Source organism: Pelobates fuscus, chromosome 1 (assembly GCF_036172605.1).
Source record: "Pelobates fuscus isolate aPelFus1 chromosome 1, aPelFus1.pri, whole genome shotgun sequence".
NCBI lineage: Eukaryota > Metazoa > Chordata > Amphibia > Anura > Pelobatidae > Pelobates > Pelobates fuscus.
The window spans coordinates 271,910,538-271,928,606 of record NC_086317.1 but is presented as its reverse complement, the minus strand read 5'-3'; the positions used below and the strand labels follow the sequence as shown (position 1 = coordinate 271,928,606).

The 18,069-nt window shown below is 38.8% G+C and overlaps 1 protein-coding gene across 1 annotated transcript in view; it reads right to left on the bottom strand.

Annotated features, from left to right (window-relative positions):
• The window catches only part of LOC134612877 (S-adenosyl-L-methionine-dependent tRNA 4-demethylwyosine synthase TYW1-like), a 216,586-nt gene that overhangs the window by 33,130 nt on the left and 165,387 nt on the right, over positions 1-18,069 (bottom strand). Inside the window, exons 14-15 of the mRNA XM_063457335.1 lie at positions 3,771-3,881; positions 632-799 (exon numbers count right to left, since the gene is read on the bottom strand). Coding sequence (XP_063313405.1) covers positions 632-799; positions 3,771-3,881 — 279 coding nt within the window. The remainder of the gene's footprint in view (positions 1-631; positions 800-3,770; positions 3,882-18,069) is intronic.

Genomic DNA, 18,069 nt, shown 5'->3' with positions numbered 1-18,069 from the left:
AAGCAGTTGACAACACCTGGAGCTCATTGGTATGCCCAACACAAGCATATACCACTTGCTCTAAATTTTCTTGATGTGGATAAGGCAGCACTTGTGACTTCCTGATGCTCACTGACGTTAGCTTTCCGCTAACCTTTTAAGCTTCATAACATAACGCATGACTCTCCCATGAGCGCTTTAAGTCTACCGAACATTCCCTCGCCATTATTTCCTGTAGAAAATTGAACACGCCAGGGGTGTCCACTATTGCCACTCCTTTACAAACTATCTCTGGAGTCTTTACTGCAGGCAATAATGTCCAGCTATATTATATAATTGTTGGAATTGGGGGAAGACGGGGGAGGGTTGAGTCCAGTACCATTTTGCATTTATATTGCTATATAATCTCATGATAAGCAAGAAGGAAAAGGAACACACTTTTTTTTAAATCTAATATACACAGTCATTTGACATACTCAAGGCACTACTAAATTTTACATCTGTGAGTGCATTAATTATAGAATTTCTGTATACTACATCTGTCAATGTTACACTGCTGGAGTGTTCCTTTCCACAGGCGTGTTGCAGCTTCTTTAATGTTTGTGACTATTATATTTACAATAGCTATGATTTTTTTTTTTAAATTACCTACCTTTTTATGAGCAATCAGCATACAGTTTGAATGTTCATGTTCACAAGCAATTTCATAGTCCGGTAACAGATCAGCTAACTCTTGTACAAAGCGAATAACCTCTTCGTGCCAAGGCACATTAGCCATGGTTAAATTGCTGGCAGAACTCTCACCACAGTAGGTCACTCCCTAAAACAGAAAGTAGCAAGCTGGTTTGACGCTGGGATTGCTTTATTCGCAGGCCAGGCATAGGAAACCTTCGGCACTGCAGATGTTTTGGACTACACCTCCTATGATGCTTTGCCAGCATTAAGGGTGTAAGAGCATTAAAGGGGGATGTAGTCCACAAAATCTGGAGTGCCGAAGGTTGCCTACTCCTGTCCTAGGCACTGCTCTTAACAGATAGAACATTTTAATTCATGTATTACAATACACAAAAAGGCCATCATAAGAGACACAGTCACTTCTATTTCATGCCACAGAAGAACTGTAGCAGTGCTAAAATTAAAAAACAAAATTACAAAGTACTTATGATTTTATTTTTAAAATTCAGTAACTTGTTTCCTATTAGATGCAAGTATAAAATAATCTAACTGATTTCTGCTTTCTTTTCACACAAAAATAAACAAACATTTTTTTTTTCTAAATTATGGCTTTATTTCCACAAAATTTCAGAGGTCAGTTAGTTTACATGCTTAGATGGTACCTTTGACAAAAGGCAGCAGAAAATCATGCAGTTTGCAGTAATAGTCTTAGTAGTAAGTTAGCTTTAAAAGTGTCACGAAGCACCATCACAATTTAGCTTTTTGTATAGTTTATGGTGGTGAGAGAACCCCGGCATTCATTTTGGCTTAGAACTGCAGTTATGTGTAAATAATAGATGCAGCTGTATGACAGCCCCTTATAGCTCTCAGTTAGGCAGCCAGAATGCTCATGCAGCATGGTAAATTAGTTAGTTTCTTTAAAAAGGAACAAAAATATTGTGGGGAAATTTTTCAAGCCAAAACAAGTGCTGGTAAATGTTTAAAGCGGCTCTGTCATTGACATTTTTATTTTGTTAGGTCCCCAACTCCCCACTGTACAATTCCTTAAAGTCCTGATAAAGTATTTTGCAACCAAATACCAACCTAGTATTCTTTATGGCTTATTCCAGGGACCACCATCTTCTAATTAATGGCAGTGATGCAACTTCACTGCCTTCTTCTGCCCAGACTAGGAAGTGATCTAATTCCCCACATGCTCGATGCAGATCAGTGATCTTGTGAGGCTACGAGGGAGGACTGGATGGAAATATGAGTGCTCTAAGAAAGGTTTTCTTGACTATGGAAGTGGACCTTACTATAAAAGGACACAATAATCACCAGAACAATTACAGCGTAATGTAGTTGTTCAGGTGAGTTTAGTCAGTCTCTGTAGTCTTTTTGCAGTAAACACTGTCTTTTCTGAGAAAAGGCAGTGTTTATATTAGAGCCTAGGGACACCTCCAGTGGTTACTTTTCAGATGGCTACTAGAGGTGCTTCCGGGACGGTATTGCAAGCTGTGTAGCACTGACATTCAGTGTCTCTACCCTCTGCATGGAGACACTAAACATTTATCATAGAGATGCATTGATTCAATGCATCTCTATGAGGAGATGCTGATTGGCCAGGTTGGCATTTGGCTCTGCCCCAGGCCCACCTCCTTAGCTGAGATCATCAGAATTGGCAATCTCAGCCAATGCAATGCTTTCCAATATCTATCAGACAGCCACTAGAGGGACTCTCCTTATTTAGCACAGAGCCTCAGAATAGCACTTGTTTTTGATTTGATAAATCTCCTCAAAACCAAACAAAACGTATTTTAATTGTATACTTTTACTTTGCTAACGCAATAGAAGTTCAATGAGCCTCCTTTACTAAAAATAAGCTACAATAAAACTTACACAGCTCATCTCTACAAGCAAGTGCTGCAGGAATTCAGCAAGCAGAATTATTTTAGACACTGATCTGATGGACAAGAGATGCAGAGAAATTCCCATTTTAACAAAAATAAATGCTAGCAGGTTGAGCATGATGATAGATATGGGTGAATGAATCAAAATTCTCTGTTAGAGGAGCATAAGTCATTCAAACTGATGACAGGGCTAGGTCTCCATTTACTGCACACCACCATCCAATCAATTTAAAGTTTACGTATTCAATATTAAAAAAAAGCTCTTTGGTTGATGTGTGTGTCACTGTAATTTACAGCAGAGATTTTGACATTTGTTTCTGGAAATTAAATATCATGGAGCCTGGGTTATACATTCCGTATGGCAGGATATTTTCTCATCATGTACTTTTTTTTATCTAACCATTTGACTTGCTGGCATTTTTAAAACCGATATTGAGTGGAAACAGTGTCTGTTCTAAATTTTTTTTTGTATAGGTGTTGGAAAGCATGCAAATCAGTTGAGTTAGGCACATTACGGGTTAGTTATTTAAGTGATACAATGAGGAAAATAGGTTTAGATTAATAGTATGTGCATCTCTCAAAATAATGGTGGCAGTCCCTTTAATAGAAATATATTCTTATTTTTTTTCTTCAATGATTTTCATAGTTCCATGAATATCAAAATTAAATCTAGTGGTTTAACACATGCTACACAAAAAAATTATTTAATTCCAAGTAAATACATTTTAAAAAAGAGATTTAAGCCTGTATACGCAATATGGTTCTCATTACAATAAAAAATCAAAGTTCATATAGACAGAACTTGCTTCTTGATTATTAAACATTCCTGAGGTATGCAGTGCAGGCGTCTAACTTTCTAAATAATTTTGCACTGTTCCACTATGGAAGATCTTAAATATTGTTATTGTTATAAGATGCATCAGAATGAACAATAAAGTGGGCCATGAATCAGTTACAGAATATTAAGTTTTGTTTTGTTAGAAATGTGCATGCATAGTCTCATCCAGGAATCACTAACTGTGAAGACACAGACCTCCAAGCCTTCAACTGGACCAAATAAACCGAAAAGACTCATTTTAGGATGCAGAAATTTCTAACACAAACAATAAAAAAATCCATGCATGTACATGTGACATGAAAAAAAAAAATCAACATATGAATAAACATTCAATACAATTCTCGCAAACCTGGCATGGTAACGTAATTATCCCAAACACAACTGCTTACCTTCACTTCAATGAAATCCGGTCTACCAACGGTAACCAAGTCAGCATATGCTCTTAATTCATCCACATTCCAAGCTTTCACCAGAGTCAATCGATAAACGGTCCTCTGTTCCTATAATTCAAAATACAATATTGTCACGTTAATTATCGTACTCCTCATTCATCTCGGATAAGATGCCCTCATTTGAGGACTGGCACTGTATATATGGGCACCACGCACCGATTTATTATTGCTTTGGTTAATATCTATGTATCCATTTAGCTTCCCTAGATCCTTGGAATTTGTTTTTCGCTGTGTTATTGATCTGGAACTTTGTATAATGATGTACATTTGTTTTTTTACCCACTAATTTATTAAAGGATCACTATAGAGTCAGGAACACAAACATGTATTGGTGGTTACATGTTTAACACCACCATCTAGACCCCATGGGCCCCTCATGCCTCCATAAATATAGCAAAATCTTACTGTATTCAAACCTGAAGCTGTAACTCTGCATGCTGTTAGACTCAGAAAAACAAGCTGTCTGCTGACATGTGGTAGCCTGATCCAATCACAATGCTTCCCCATAGGATTGTTTGAGACTGACAAGGAGGCAGATCAGGGGCAGAGCCAGCATGATTAAAACACAGCCCTGGCCAATCAGCATCTCCTCATAGAGATGAATTGAATCAATGAATCTCTATGAGGAAAGTTCAGTGTCTGCATGCAGAGGGAGGAGATACTGAATGTTTGGATGCATTTTAGGCAGGAAGGATCTCTAACAGCTATCTGAGGAGTGGCCAGTGAAGTTATCAGGCTATAATGTAAACACCGCATTTTCTCTGAAAAGACAGTGTTTACAGCAAAAAGCCTGACGGTCATGATTCTACTCACCAGAACAAATTCAATAAGCTGTAGTTGTTCTGGTGACTATAGTGTCCCTTTAATGCGTGCAAGATTTCATTTGGGGTATGTAGATGACTTTTACAGAGCCTATTTTAGAAGTAATTTTACATAGATCATCAGTTCTCCATCCTCATTTAAAATTAAATATTAAGATAGGAAACAAACATGCCAGAAAAAAATTGTAAAATTAGAAGTAATATTCCTACTTCTGAGCACCAGGCACATAGGCAGGATTGATTTTCAGTCGATTTTTTACTAACAATGACAAAACAAAACATGAGGTTGTTGCAAAGTCCAAAACATGTTGTCATGGTTTACAGGAACACAACACAAATAATAATAATAATAATAATAATAGTTCCTCCTAATGTCTTTCAGTTTACCCCTTTGTTTAATGTAACTCAAAAGTCTATTAAGCCCCCTTTATAGGAGCACGAGAATGTCCTTGCGGCAGCTCCAATTCACCTCTTATGAAGGCTTAATATGGATTACTTGCTTCTCTATGAGAAATATCCGACTGGACACATCAGAACCCTTGGTGCCTGTGTGACATCCACCAGCAATTACTTCTCAAACAGAATCACTGAAATCAATGCAAACTGAAATGGTTAATAGCAGAAGGCCTGTGTCTGTGCAGGGATACCTCTACTAAACAGCACTTTAAGAGTCTAGTATTGCACCTGAAAGTGCTGTTTACGAGACTTACCCGTTTACAGGCAAATGTGATTTCTAACACAAATGCATTTAATACAGAGATTATACCTCCCAAGTTTCGCTAATTGGGAGTACCTAACTGTAGGCCCAAATCCCTCTGTCCCTCTTTTCTATAATAATGTCCCTCTTTTCTAGGAGCTTTATATTGTTAGTGTGTCTAATAACAGTGTATAACAGAACTCCACAGCAATAATACAATGACGAGTTTTTAAATTATGATAAATGTTTTAGAAAACAATCTGTGTACATAAAATACAATGTTCATTTTAGTTGGTTACATGTTATTAGTAAGTCCTGTAATATGTATCAGAACATAGCCACACCCTCACACACACCCCTAAAATGAAAGTATCTCTCTTTGTCCAGTTGATACGCAAAGCGCATTTTAATCAGAAACGCATAATAGATTTTAAATGTGATGCGATGTACTTGCAGTTATACCTAAAGCATGAAATACATGCTTGAAGTTATAGTAGGAACTCTCTGGCAAGCTGTCAAGTGTAGCGTGTCAGAAAAAAATGATTTTCACATCATACATATAAATATTTCAACATATAGTGTTCCTGCTGTATATTCTGTATTTGTTTATTTTGTTTTGCAAATCCCACAATTTTACTCAAAGAATTTTCATCTACTTTCATCTACTTTGTCACAGTCCTTGAGAATCCATTACTCTTCCTACTAAATTCTCTGCCGTTTTTGGAGTTAATTACTTTTGTTTCTGCACCTATGTGGAGCACGGTTTTGTGCTTGTTTGTAACCATAAAATTCAAAATAAAGAAATAAAAATAAAAAAAAAAACATTTTTGTTTCTGTTTACGCATGCCTAACCTCACCTCTCCTAACAGTGACTCACAAAGCTTCTATGAAAAAAAATGTTTAATTTTCAATCAGATATTACAGAGCAGTGTGTTTACTTTAGAAATTGTTGTCTCTAGCTAGTAAATGAACATTAACCCCTTAAGGACCAAACTTCTGGAATAAAAGGGAATCATGACGTGTCACACACGTCATGTGTCCTTAAGGGGTTAAACACACAGCAAGTTGTTGTTGCAAGCTCTAGCAAGCTATTAAAAGAAAAGGATAGAAGAAATTCTAAATTGTACAATAAGGAAAGCAAAATAAAAAAGTGGACATTTTTCAGGAAGTGTCTATGAAGGTTGGCTGACTGAGTCTTGGCACACATCATCCAAGCACCCTGGCCTTCCACACAAGTAAAGCCACGCATTTATACACCGCTATAACAAAGCACACACACGACTCCATTAAAACAGACAAACTCCATGCTGCAAACAACACAGGTAGAAAAAAAAAAATCAACAGTTTTTCCATGTGATTGCGAGTAACTTCAACGTCTGGCTAGTTTGATCCATGATAAAAATTATGCATTGTCTGCTATTACATTCAAGATTTTTGTTTCTAATTTTAAAACAAAATTTTAAATTCTGCTAGCTTATCATTTAATGTTTGTTTTAATTTGATTTAGACCATGAAGACAGAGAAAGCAATGAGACCTTACTTGAACTATAGCTTAATTGAACTCTGCTTGAACAATCACCCTGAGGACACAGAAATGCCCATATCTGCAGTGAACAGTAATCAGGCCATTCAGAGGATGCACAATACAAAGCATGTGCGCATCTAATATGAAAAGGCTGGTCTGTTAGATGCTCACCCAGTCTCCACTCCTTCAAAGAAAATCATTAAAAACCCACTTCTTCATAAAAGCGTATCAATTATACGGTTCATAGCTCCCGACTGATTCCTCTCTTGCAACTGTCATTAGTCCAATACTATCCTTATATTTTTGTGTCATTTTACCCCACTCCCTCTAGCATGTAAGCTCATTGAGCAGGGCCCTCAACCCCTCTGTTCCTGTGTGTCCAACTTGTCTGGTTACAACTACATGTTTGCTCGTCCACCCACTGTAAAGCGCTGCAGAATTTGTTGGTGCTATATAAATACCATAATAATATTACGTTTACCTCCCAACATTTCAAATAGACAAAGAGCAAAACTTTTTTTTTTAAGGGTGTGAGTAGGGGTGTGGCCAGGAGCGGGGCTGTTCTGAGAAATTTTAGATGAGTTACTAACAATAATTTATGGAACTAAAAATGTAATGTAGAGCAAGAACAATGTATCTTATTTACACAGACTGACTTTACATGCAGACACACAAACAATATGGAGCACCTAGAAAATAGGGATTGTCCTTTCTACATGGAAACTTGCATTACGATACATACCAGTTGCAACTCCAATTATATTAATATCACCCCCTCACCAGGCACAATATAAGGTGCATTCACTAAACAGCCAATAGTAGAAAAGTAAAACCTGAACTGCAAAATCCAGGGTAAAATAGCCAGACTATAGCAGAGTAGGAGAATTTTCCTACATTAGCTATCTTAGCCCAAATGTTGTAATTCAGGTTTTCAGTTTACAGTTCGTTGTTCTAATAAATACGCCCTAATATTTTCCCCCAGGCTTGCTGTCCATTCTGTTTTATTAGACAAACCAGCAGGGTATCAACAGCTGAATTTGATGGAAACATGTCTCTTTTCAGACTATGTAACACACACTTCGTTAGCATCATAGCCAATGATGTATTTATTGCGAGGAAAACAAGGTATTTGCCTTGGGCAGTACTTTGAAGGGCCCAGGCAGATCCCTTGTTTGTCTTGTGTCCTAGGGGGCCCAAGAGCTGGCCGGCTGGCCACTTGGCACCCGTGGCGGGTCCTATTTTTGGCAGTCACACACACAGTCACAGCCAGACATTCACACACACAGTCACACGCAAACAGTCGCACACACAGTCACACGCAGACACACACAGGCAGTCACCCACACACAGATAGTCCCAGGCAGATAGACACAATTACAGTTACACACACACACAGAACACACTCTCACTTACTGGAGGAGGAGTGGAATCACTGAAGTCCCTGCAGTAGTTGGGGAAGCAAGGACTCTTTCCTGCTTCCTCTCTGTGTGCAGCAATAGCAGGCAGCAGTGGGTGGAGATTGCATTTAGCTCAGCCCCCGATTAGGCTCCGCCTCCAGCTCTCTCCGAGAAGTGCTCCTGTTCCTACTCCGGGCACCTGCGTGTGTGAGCTGTGTCGGTTGCCCGGCTACCCTACTGTCATGGCGCCCTGTGCAGCCACACAGCTAACTCATCCCTGGTGGCACCCCCCTACCTTGTGGTACCCGGGGCGGACGCTCCCCCAAACATCTATTAGTATGTCACTGGTAACACTGGTCTCTTCTATACATACATTCTCTATCAAGAGGTTGTGCCTAAAGAGCCACCTTAATCTACATGGCAATTTCAAGCTTAAAAGGCATAGTATTTACAAATAAACAAATTATTCTTCTAAATGAAAGAAAATCAACTCAAGGCTAATACTGTATGTGTGCACCACCTTTGAGAGATTAGGGAGCATAGAAAATAGTCATAGTTCTGTCTGGTCGAGTCGCTAAACAATCCATCATTATTTAGTCTACTTGTAATTTAAAAGTAAATTTGGTCTTAAGGATAGATTTATTTTTTTTTTGGACATGCCTAGTTTAGTAAATTGGAGAACAGGGTATACTTATAGCACTTTTGCATTACATACACAAATGCACTAACATTTTAAAATATACATTTTGTTCCCACTAATTGTTCCAAGTGATCTAAAATAAACACAAATGATGTGTCCTGAAACAAAAGGTTAAAGGACTGTATGTGAAGTTGCAAAATCCCTTAATTGCTCACCATGTTGGTGACCATGTTGCCCACAGCAGTGTTTCTCAACCTTTTACAAAGAAGTACATCTGCAGGTGTAAAAAAATAAATAAATCCTAAGTAACCCTGCCCCGAGAAAGGAATTTCTATTAATATAAATTCCAAATGAAACGTTTAGACACTGATATTTAAATTAATCCCATATTGGAGAATAAGCCTTACTAAAGGTAGTAAAGAATATTTTTAAAATAAATATGACAATGTGAATACTGTATATGTAAGGAGAAGTGTATGAACTATTAATCTGCAATATAAGTCACAGAATGAAAATAATACACATATAATAGTTGAACACAGAGGACACTGACACACTCTGCTTTAAAAGGACACACTCACTAATTTTACACACAGTCACATACGTACACATTCACTTAAAATGTATTAAATAAAATAATAATTTGTAAGTAAGTCCACTCAGCCTCCCTAACTTTGGGATCCAGCGGGGGGGGAATCCTACCCCTGGGGTCTAGTGTGGGACATGTGTAATTTTCGTGCTCTTCCAGCACTGCTTTGGGGCCAGAGTGATGTAAAACAACTGCCAGCATCACCGCAGGGAACGTTCGAAGATCATGAAGAGTACAGCTCCATTGCCGCCTCCTCCTCCTCTATTTTCACCCAGCTGGCCAAATATTGGCATACCGCATGCTTGTGGTGCACGTACCACAGGTTGAGAAACTAAGGCCTAGTGTACTCTGACACTGTCCTCCAGTTTAATATCAAGATCAAACTGTTCAGGTGAGGTTTTACATAAACCAGGGCTCTCCTCATTCCAAATGATAATTAACAAGTCAACATTCTCAAAGTCCATTTTCTCCGACCTGGACAATACCATTTGGGTGCTGGGCTAGTCCCCTCCACTCTCAGATAATCAATGTCATTAAAGGTGAACAAAAAAATGATTACAATTATTATACGATTACATTGATATTCCAGAAGTGTTAAAAGACTGCTCCACACACATAGTGCACTTGCTTGCTTAAGTGCTTCATGTGACAGGTCCTTCTTATTAACTTCTTAGCTATTTACAAAACTATGAAATTGAATTTGAAATTGTTGTTTTATTAATCAATGCAGAAATGACTGGAAAAGTCTCTGCAGGGAAAAAGGGAGATCTTCAGCAAGCTGTTTTGCCAATCAGTGGCAACCCTCCCCGGCTGCACTCTGCACTTCCTAAAACAGAGATTTCAGAAGGCAGATGAAACCTGGTGGGAGTTAAAATCAGCGTTGGAGGCAACTTGGAAGCTCAACAGTTCGAGAATAGTTTAACCCTTTGAGATAAGAGTACGCCAGGGGGCTCTTGGCACCATATCAACTTAATTTAGATGAAGTTAATATGGTGCCTAATTTGTCCCTTTAAGCATGGAGTGGGTTAAACGGTTCTTTTTATAGTTAGTAAGGGGGGAAAAAACAAGATCATATGATCTTGCTATATAAATACTGGGTTTGATATTTTTAAAAAATATATTTGAGATGGATTAAAAGAAGAAGAAGAAAATAAATGTGAAAGATTTGAAATATCCAGCATAGTTAATGTATTTTGCAATAGCAGAACAGTTGCTATGGCCAGTTCATACATGAGTCATATATTTTAAAAAGGACCCCTGAAACTTTTCTCAAGACTTGAACATAGATAATTACCCTCTGCTGGGGAAGTGAGTAGGAGACAATCAAATAAACACGGCCCTGCATGATGCTATGGTCCGCTTTCACTAATGTACACACCACTGACCTAAGCTTCACAATATCTACTGCAACAAATGAAACAAAGCGTAGATTAAGAAACATCTAAACAGTGCAATTTCTCGTCTGTTATTAATTTGATATCATGCACTCTTTTAATTGACACAAACACAGGTAGCAAAACCAAATGTTCTATAAGTTATACTTAACATTGGACTTTGAAAGAAACTTGAAAACACATCAAAAAATATTGGGGGTAAATGCAGTAAGCTTTGCAATGGTAGAGATCTCTCTCATGAAACTGGACAGAATAAATCTTGATTGTAGTAATAAATGGTGCAAAACATATAGTACCACTGTGTCAAATCCGCATGTATTATTTGATAAATTAATTTGGTTATATAGTATCAAAATTAATTTGGTTATATAGTATCAAAATGGGGTAGGGAAAGGGATAAGAAGCAGACACAAAGAAGGATAAGACGACTATGGTAGGGAGAGCAGAATGTATGGGAGGAGGAATAGATGGGAGAATAAATGAAAACAACATTACAAAACTGATTAAATGATTAGCAACAAAATACATTTTCATCTAACATTGGCACATTTTCAATCATTGTCAGTGTCTGAATGATTAATGGTGTTAATATAGCAGGTTAATTAACATTTTAAAAAAATTATACAAGACAAAGAGCAACACACAAAGGGCTCTAAATATTGGAAACAGACCAAGTACAAAGCACCACACCAACTGTAGGAAACAAATTAAAACAAAAACACAGTCCTTAAGGACTGAGGCAGTTGTACAAGTTCAGATCAAAACAAATGTAAACAAAACCTTAAATTTGCGCTAGATCTCTGTTCAACTGTAATTCACATATTTCATATTAAATGCACCCACACTTATATATAATTCTGTTCTGGAGAAACAGAGCTTTCATTTCACATCAAATAGTTATATTATAAACATAATTTAATATTAATAAAATATAAATAAATGTGATAAATTAAGAAATATGATAAATAGCTAGGAAAATAAATTTACTGGTAAGTATAAAATTACATTTAGATTTTCCTGGCTAATCATGGCAGCATTACTTATGGGTAATACCCAAGCTTGCTATAAAAACGAAGAATAAATAAATAAATAACTGCAAGAATACTCAAATGTATTATGCAGAATTAACTGCCAAAACACCAAAACACTTCTGCTAAACTCTGTGGCTACATCCAGCTTGTAATGTTTAATAAAGGGCATAGGAGAAGACCACGTTGCTGCCTTGCAGATGTCATCAGGAGAGACCTCTGCCCGATTAGCCCATGAAGTAGCCAATGACCTCGTAGAATGAGACTTAACCTTGTTTGGTGGAGGAAAACCTTTTTAAACAGAGGCAGCTTCACTTTTTCTGGAGCCCTCTGGGATAATGAACAAATGATCCGTTATACGACAAGCTCCCGAGACAGATAAGTATCTGATCAAATATTCCCCAACATCCAGATGATGAAGTTTGACCTCCAATTCGGAGGACGGACTAAGAAAAAAGGGAGGTAGAACAATATCCTGATTCAAATGAAAATTAGAAACTACCTTAGGAAGGAATTCTAGGTTAGGATGCAAAACCATGGAACACCTGAGTATACATTGCTTCACAGGATAGTGCTCTCACCTCCGAGAATCTCTTAGCCGATGCAATGGCCAACAAAAAATAGAGTCTTATATGTAAGAGAAGTGAAATCCAACTCTTCCAGAGGAGAAAATGGTGCTTCAGATAAGGCATCTAGGACTAGAGGAAGGTCCCATGGAGGTGTATAGTTGCAATGAGGAGGTCTAATACGAAAAGTAGCCTTAACCCCTTAAGGACCAAACTTCTGGAATAAAAGGGAATCATGACATGTCACACATGTCATATGTCCTTAAGGTGTTAAAGAACCTAGAAATCAAGGGATTTGAAGCCCAAGAATAGTTACATATGGCCGATAGAGCAGAACACTGGACCTTTCGGGTACTCACAACCTTTCTCTAAGACAACCCTGATTGCAGGAGCCTCTCCCTTTCAAAAGCCAGGCCCCCAGGCTGGAGGTGGGATGGAGGACAGGACCCTGACTCAATAGATCGGTTCTGTTCGGAAGCAGACAGTGTTTCTCCAAAAATATCCTGCACAGGAGAGGAATCCAAGGATTCCTTGGCCGACTGGAATGATGGCTATTATAACTCGTTCTTCCTTCCAGGTTTCCTTCAGCAGGCGGTGAATGATAGGTAGGGGAGTAAACGCATAGCCCAGCTCGAATTCCCAAACTTGTGATAGAGCGTCCTGCCCCACAGACTGATGGTCTGGGTAAAGAAAGAAGAACCTTGTTACTTGCGTGTTCCATGCAGTTGCCATCAGGTCTATCTGAGGTATGCCCCACCGAAGAGTAAGTGTTTTAAATACTTCTGAATGGAGTTTCCATTCTCCTGGCATTATTCTCGACCTGCTTATGTAATCCGCCAAAATCCGTCCATGGTAGATACACCGCCTTTAGACGCTGAAGATGATTCTGAGCAAACAACATAAGAGGTGTTGGTTCTTTTAACAGAAGTTTGCTTTGGGTCCCACCGTGGTGGTTTACATAAGAAGCCACTGCCCTGTTGTCTGTCTGAATCATAATCCAAGCATTCTTCACATAAGGGAGAAAACCTTGAAGGGCCTTGAGAATAGCTCTTAATTCTTTTAGATTGGAGTGCATTTTTCTCTCTTTGTTGGACCACTGTCCTTGCTTCCAAAGAGACCCAAAATGGGCTCCCTTGCAAGCTTGCATCTGTTGTGACTACTAACCACTTTGGTTCTTTCAAAATGTTAACCCCGACCAAGATTCCTCCGGTTTGTCCACCACTTCATTTGATCATTTGTATTCTTGAGAAGAACTATCTTTTGATCCCAGTAGGTTCTGTCCCTGTTGAATTGCCTCAGAAATTCCATCTTAATAGGTTGAATTTCCCAATGGGCCCAACTCACCAGCCCTATTGTAGATGTCAGAGATCCCATGAGGCTCATATAATCTCTTGCCGAAAGGAACTGATGAGCTTGTATGTTCACAATCTTCACTATTCTGAATCTTCACTATTCTGTCTGGAGATAGAGATACTGTTGCTAAAGACGTATTTATTACAGCACCCAGAAAAATGATCTGTTGAGAAGTTATCAGAGAACTTTTTTCTATGTTCAGTATCCACCCGTGTTCCTGAAGACAGGGTATAGTTGCCTGTGTATGAAGTAATACCTCCTGGGTATCCCACTAGGAGTATGTCGTCCAGGTAATGGAATATCTCTATCTTCTGTAACCATAGGTAAGCCATCAAAGTTATGAGAACTTTTGAGAAAGTCCTTTGAGCCAGACAGTCCAAAAGGCCTCTGAACTTACATAGTTACATAGCTGAAAAGAGACTTGCGCCCATCAAGTTCAGCCTTCCTAATAAACTGATAATGTTTCCCCCAAATCCAAAACCGCAGAAACTTTACGTGAGACTGGTGAATGGGGATCTGATCATATGCTTCCTTGAGGTCTATAGAAGTCATCCAATCTCCCTTCTTTATGTTTGATACTATACGGACAATGAATTCCATCTTGAATGACTTTATCTTTATGTAGGTGTTTAAGACTTTTAGGTCCAGAATCAGTCTCCACCTTCTTAGAAGCTTTGGAGCCAGAAAGATTGTAGAATAATGGTCTTTGTAACTTCTACAATAACGTCTTGTAGAAGCAGTTTCTTGATACACTCTTTCAATGCAACTTCTTTTATTCCTCTTGCAACTCGAGAACGCTTGAAGACTAATTGTGGGAATCGCAAAAACTATTTGGTTCTTTTATTATTGACAAAACCCATGAGTCAGATGTTTTTGATCCACACAGGGTAGAACTTTAGAAGACGACCTCCAATAACCTCTGGCTGGACCTGTACACCTTCAGAAGTTCTTATTAGAAGGTCTGGTTCCTCTACCCCTGGAGAACTTAGAAGAGGAAGAAGGCTGATTTGATCTCTAGTTGGAATATCTGGAGTATTCTCTACCTGGGTGATAAGTCCTACTGTCTCGAAATGAATAATCCTTAAACTTCTTATTTTTCCATTGACTAGAGATAAGTCTTCTTTTGTCTTGTGGAAGAAAAGCTCCTTTTCCATCGGCTGCTTTTTGGATTGCCTCATCCAGCACTATACCGAAAAGCAAATCTCCTTGAAACGGAAGTGCACACAGAGAGGATTTTGACGCGTAGTCTGCACCCCAGGAATATAGCCACAAACCCCTTCTGGAAGCTACAGTCAGAGCCATGCTCTTAGCCACCAGCTAGTGATATCAAGTGTTGCCTCCGAACAAAACTCAGTAGCCAAATAGAAATCATTCAAGCTTTCAATTAGATGTTCCCTGCGGACACCAGCCGCAATGTCCTCTTTTAAGTCCTCTAGCCATACCTTCAAGGTTCTAGAAAGGGTAGTTTAAAGCAACAGCCGGGTGTAGGGCAGAATGCAATGCCAGGTATGCTTTTATCAAATCAGCATACAAACGCTTCTCCATGGGTTCACGTAAGTATGCCATCGAATCTACTGGTAGCGTAGTCTTTTTGGCCATACGGATTACAGCCGCATCAATTTTTGGAATAGACATCAAAGATTTTCAATTCACTAGAGAATAGGGATAAACTCTAGCCGTTTTATTCTTCAGGGTAGCTTTCTTCTCGGGTCTACTCCATTCTTGGGAGATGACTTCCTTAATAGCTGAATGAACCGAAAAGGTAATTCTATTGGACCGGAGGTCCTCAAAATACCTATCAGATTCTAGGACATCCGTTTTCTCTTCAGGAATCTAAAGTATTCCTCCGCAACAAAATCTATTTTTTTTTTTTTACTGATCTAGAATCCAGCGACCTAGACGAATGTTCCATCTCCTCATCCTCTTTATTATAAACAAACAGGACATTCAAATTATCTTCAGACTCAGAAGTTCCAGATTCATGTCTGGAACGTTTGGCTGGGATAACATTTCCTGAAATGGATTTTAAATCCTTCAGCTATAGCCTAGGAAATCCATTTTTTTTTTTTAAATCTTCTTGAGGTGAATCCTTTCTGCCACATTCTCCAGCAGCATCTAATAAGCATGACCTGCACAACTTATTTTCCTCCATAGCAATCCCACTGCAATTCACACATATTTTGGTCTTTTCTTTATGTTTTCTAGGAGAAGAGTCCAGCGCTTTGATGGGGCTGTAAAACAGTAAGACCATATATAAATATATTACCAGCCCGTTTGGCACTCTTTTTGTTCCCCCAATAAAAACTTTGAAATTGGTTCACCTATTTCTTCTATCTGAATGTCTGGAGGCAAAGGGAGAAGCCATACTAATAATAATAATACAATATTATTATAAGTAAGAAAATCAGGAACGAAAAAAGAGAATGAAAGGAAATGAATTCTTAATATTTCTCTTACCTTCCCAGCAGAATGAATTGTTTGGCAGAACTTTCTAATAGTAGGAAAAAAACACAAACAAGCACTAGAACAACATAGTAGCAATTTGAATTTTGCGCCATATCCCTTTAAATCCTACTTCATGCAATTGCGCGCATGCTCGGAGACTATATCAACCTTGTAAGTCAAAGTCCCCATTTCCCCTTACAGCAGTAGCGCGCGCCCGAATGGGGACGTATTCTTCTGATGCTCCCTGCTGACGTAAGCGCCGTTCAGCGAAATTGGCGCGAAACAAAATTAACTAAGAGGCTCCCAGTGACAGAGAGCCGCCGCTCGGCGGAATAGCACACCAGGAGAGAAGGCCCTCACTGCCTAACACCCATAAGTATCCGGAAATAAAAGGTAAGGCAACAAATGAGCCATCTATAGTCATTATGTTCTGCCTCACCGATCAATAAACCAGAATAACCACAAAAAAAGAGGGGCACACTTCCCCAATCAGACTTGACTACACGATAAGGGAATGCTGAGATGAAAGGAAAACTTCTCCAAAAAAACTTTGCCTCCTATGGAAATTGAGCCGAAAATTCCGAGTAATTCCGAGTTCCATAAATGGAGAACATATAGAAGGGGATTATTAAAGGATCACTATAGGCACCCAGACAACTTCACCGTAATGAAGTGGTCTGGGTGCCAGGTCCCTCTAGGATTAACCCTGCCTGCTGTAGAAAACTGCTATGTTTACAAATGGGTTAATCCAGCCTCTAGTGGCTGTCTCATTGACAGCCGCTAGAGGCGCTTCTAATTGTGATTTTCACAGCGAGAAGACACCAGCGTCCATAGGAAAGCATTGAGAATGCTTTCATTTGAGACTGGCTGAATGCGCGCACGGCTCTTGCTGTGCATGCGCATTCAGTGGATGACTGCAGAAGGAGGAGGAGACTCCCCAGCGCCGAGGGAGCCCGGCTCTGGAAAAAGGTACGGGTTTAACCCCTTCCTACCCCTAGAGCCTGGCGGGAGGGGGGTCCATAGGGTGAGTGGGACCCAAGAACCCTATAGAGCCAGGAAAACTAGTATGTAATTACATGTAACTAGTATGTAATTATGTAATTTTTTTTAGTTCTGCATGGCATTTTAACTGTGAATGTCATAATACTGTTAGCTGTTACTGCAATAAAGTACACATTTATATTCAACAAGTAAAACAGTACCCCCCATGTACAGGTTTTATGGTATTTTAGAAAGTTACAAGGTCAAATATAGCACGTTACATTTTTCAGTATATACACATTGAAATTTGCAAGACAATCCAAGGTATTACAAATGGGGTATATGTCCAGACTTTTTTAGTAGCCACTTAGTCACAAACACTGGCCAAAGTTAGCGTTTATATTTGTTTGGGTGTGAAAAAATGCAAAAAACTAAATTGAACGCTAATTTTGGTCAGTGTTTGTGACTACTAAAAAAAAAGACTGGACATACCCCATTTGCAATACCTTGGGTTGTCTACTTTTGCAATGTTATTGGGGTAATTCTCATTCCTGGGCTACCATATGATCTCAAAGGCAAGTTAACCAATCTGGCAAATTTCAATGTGAAAAATTGGAAATACAAGCCTTATATATGACCCTGTAATTTTTGAAGACACCATAAAACAGGATATTTGCCAATCAGTGGTATACTCTGGAGACTTCGCTGAATACAAATATAAGTGTTTAAAAACGATAAAACGTATCACAACAACTATATCATCAGTGAAAGTGCAGTTTGTGTGTGAAAAATGCAAAAAA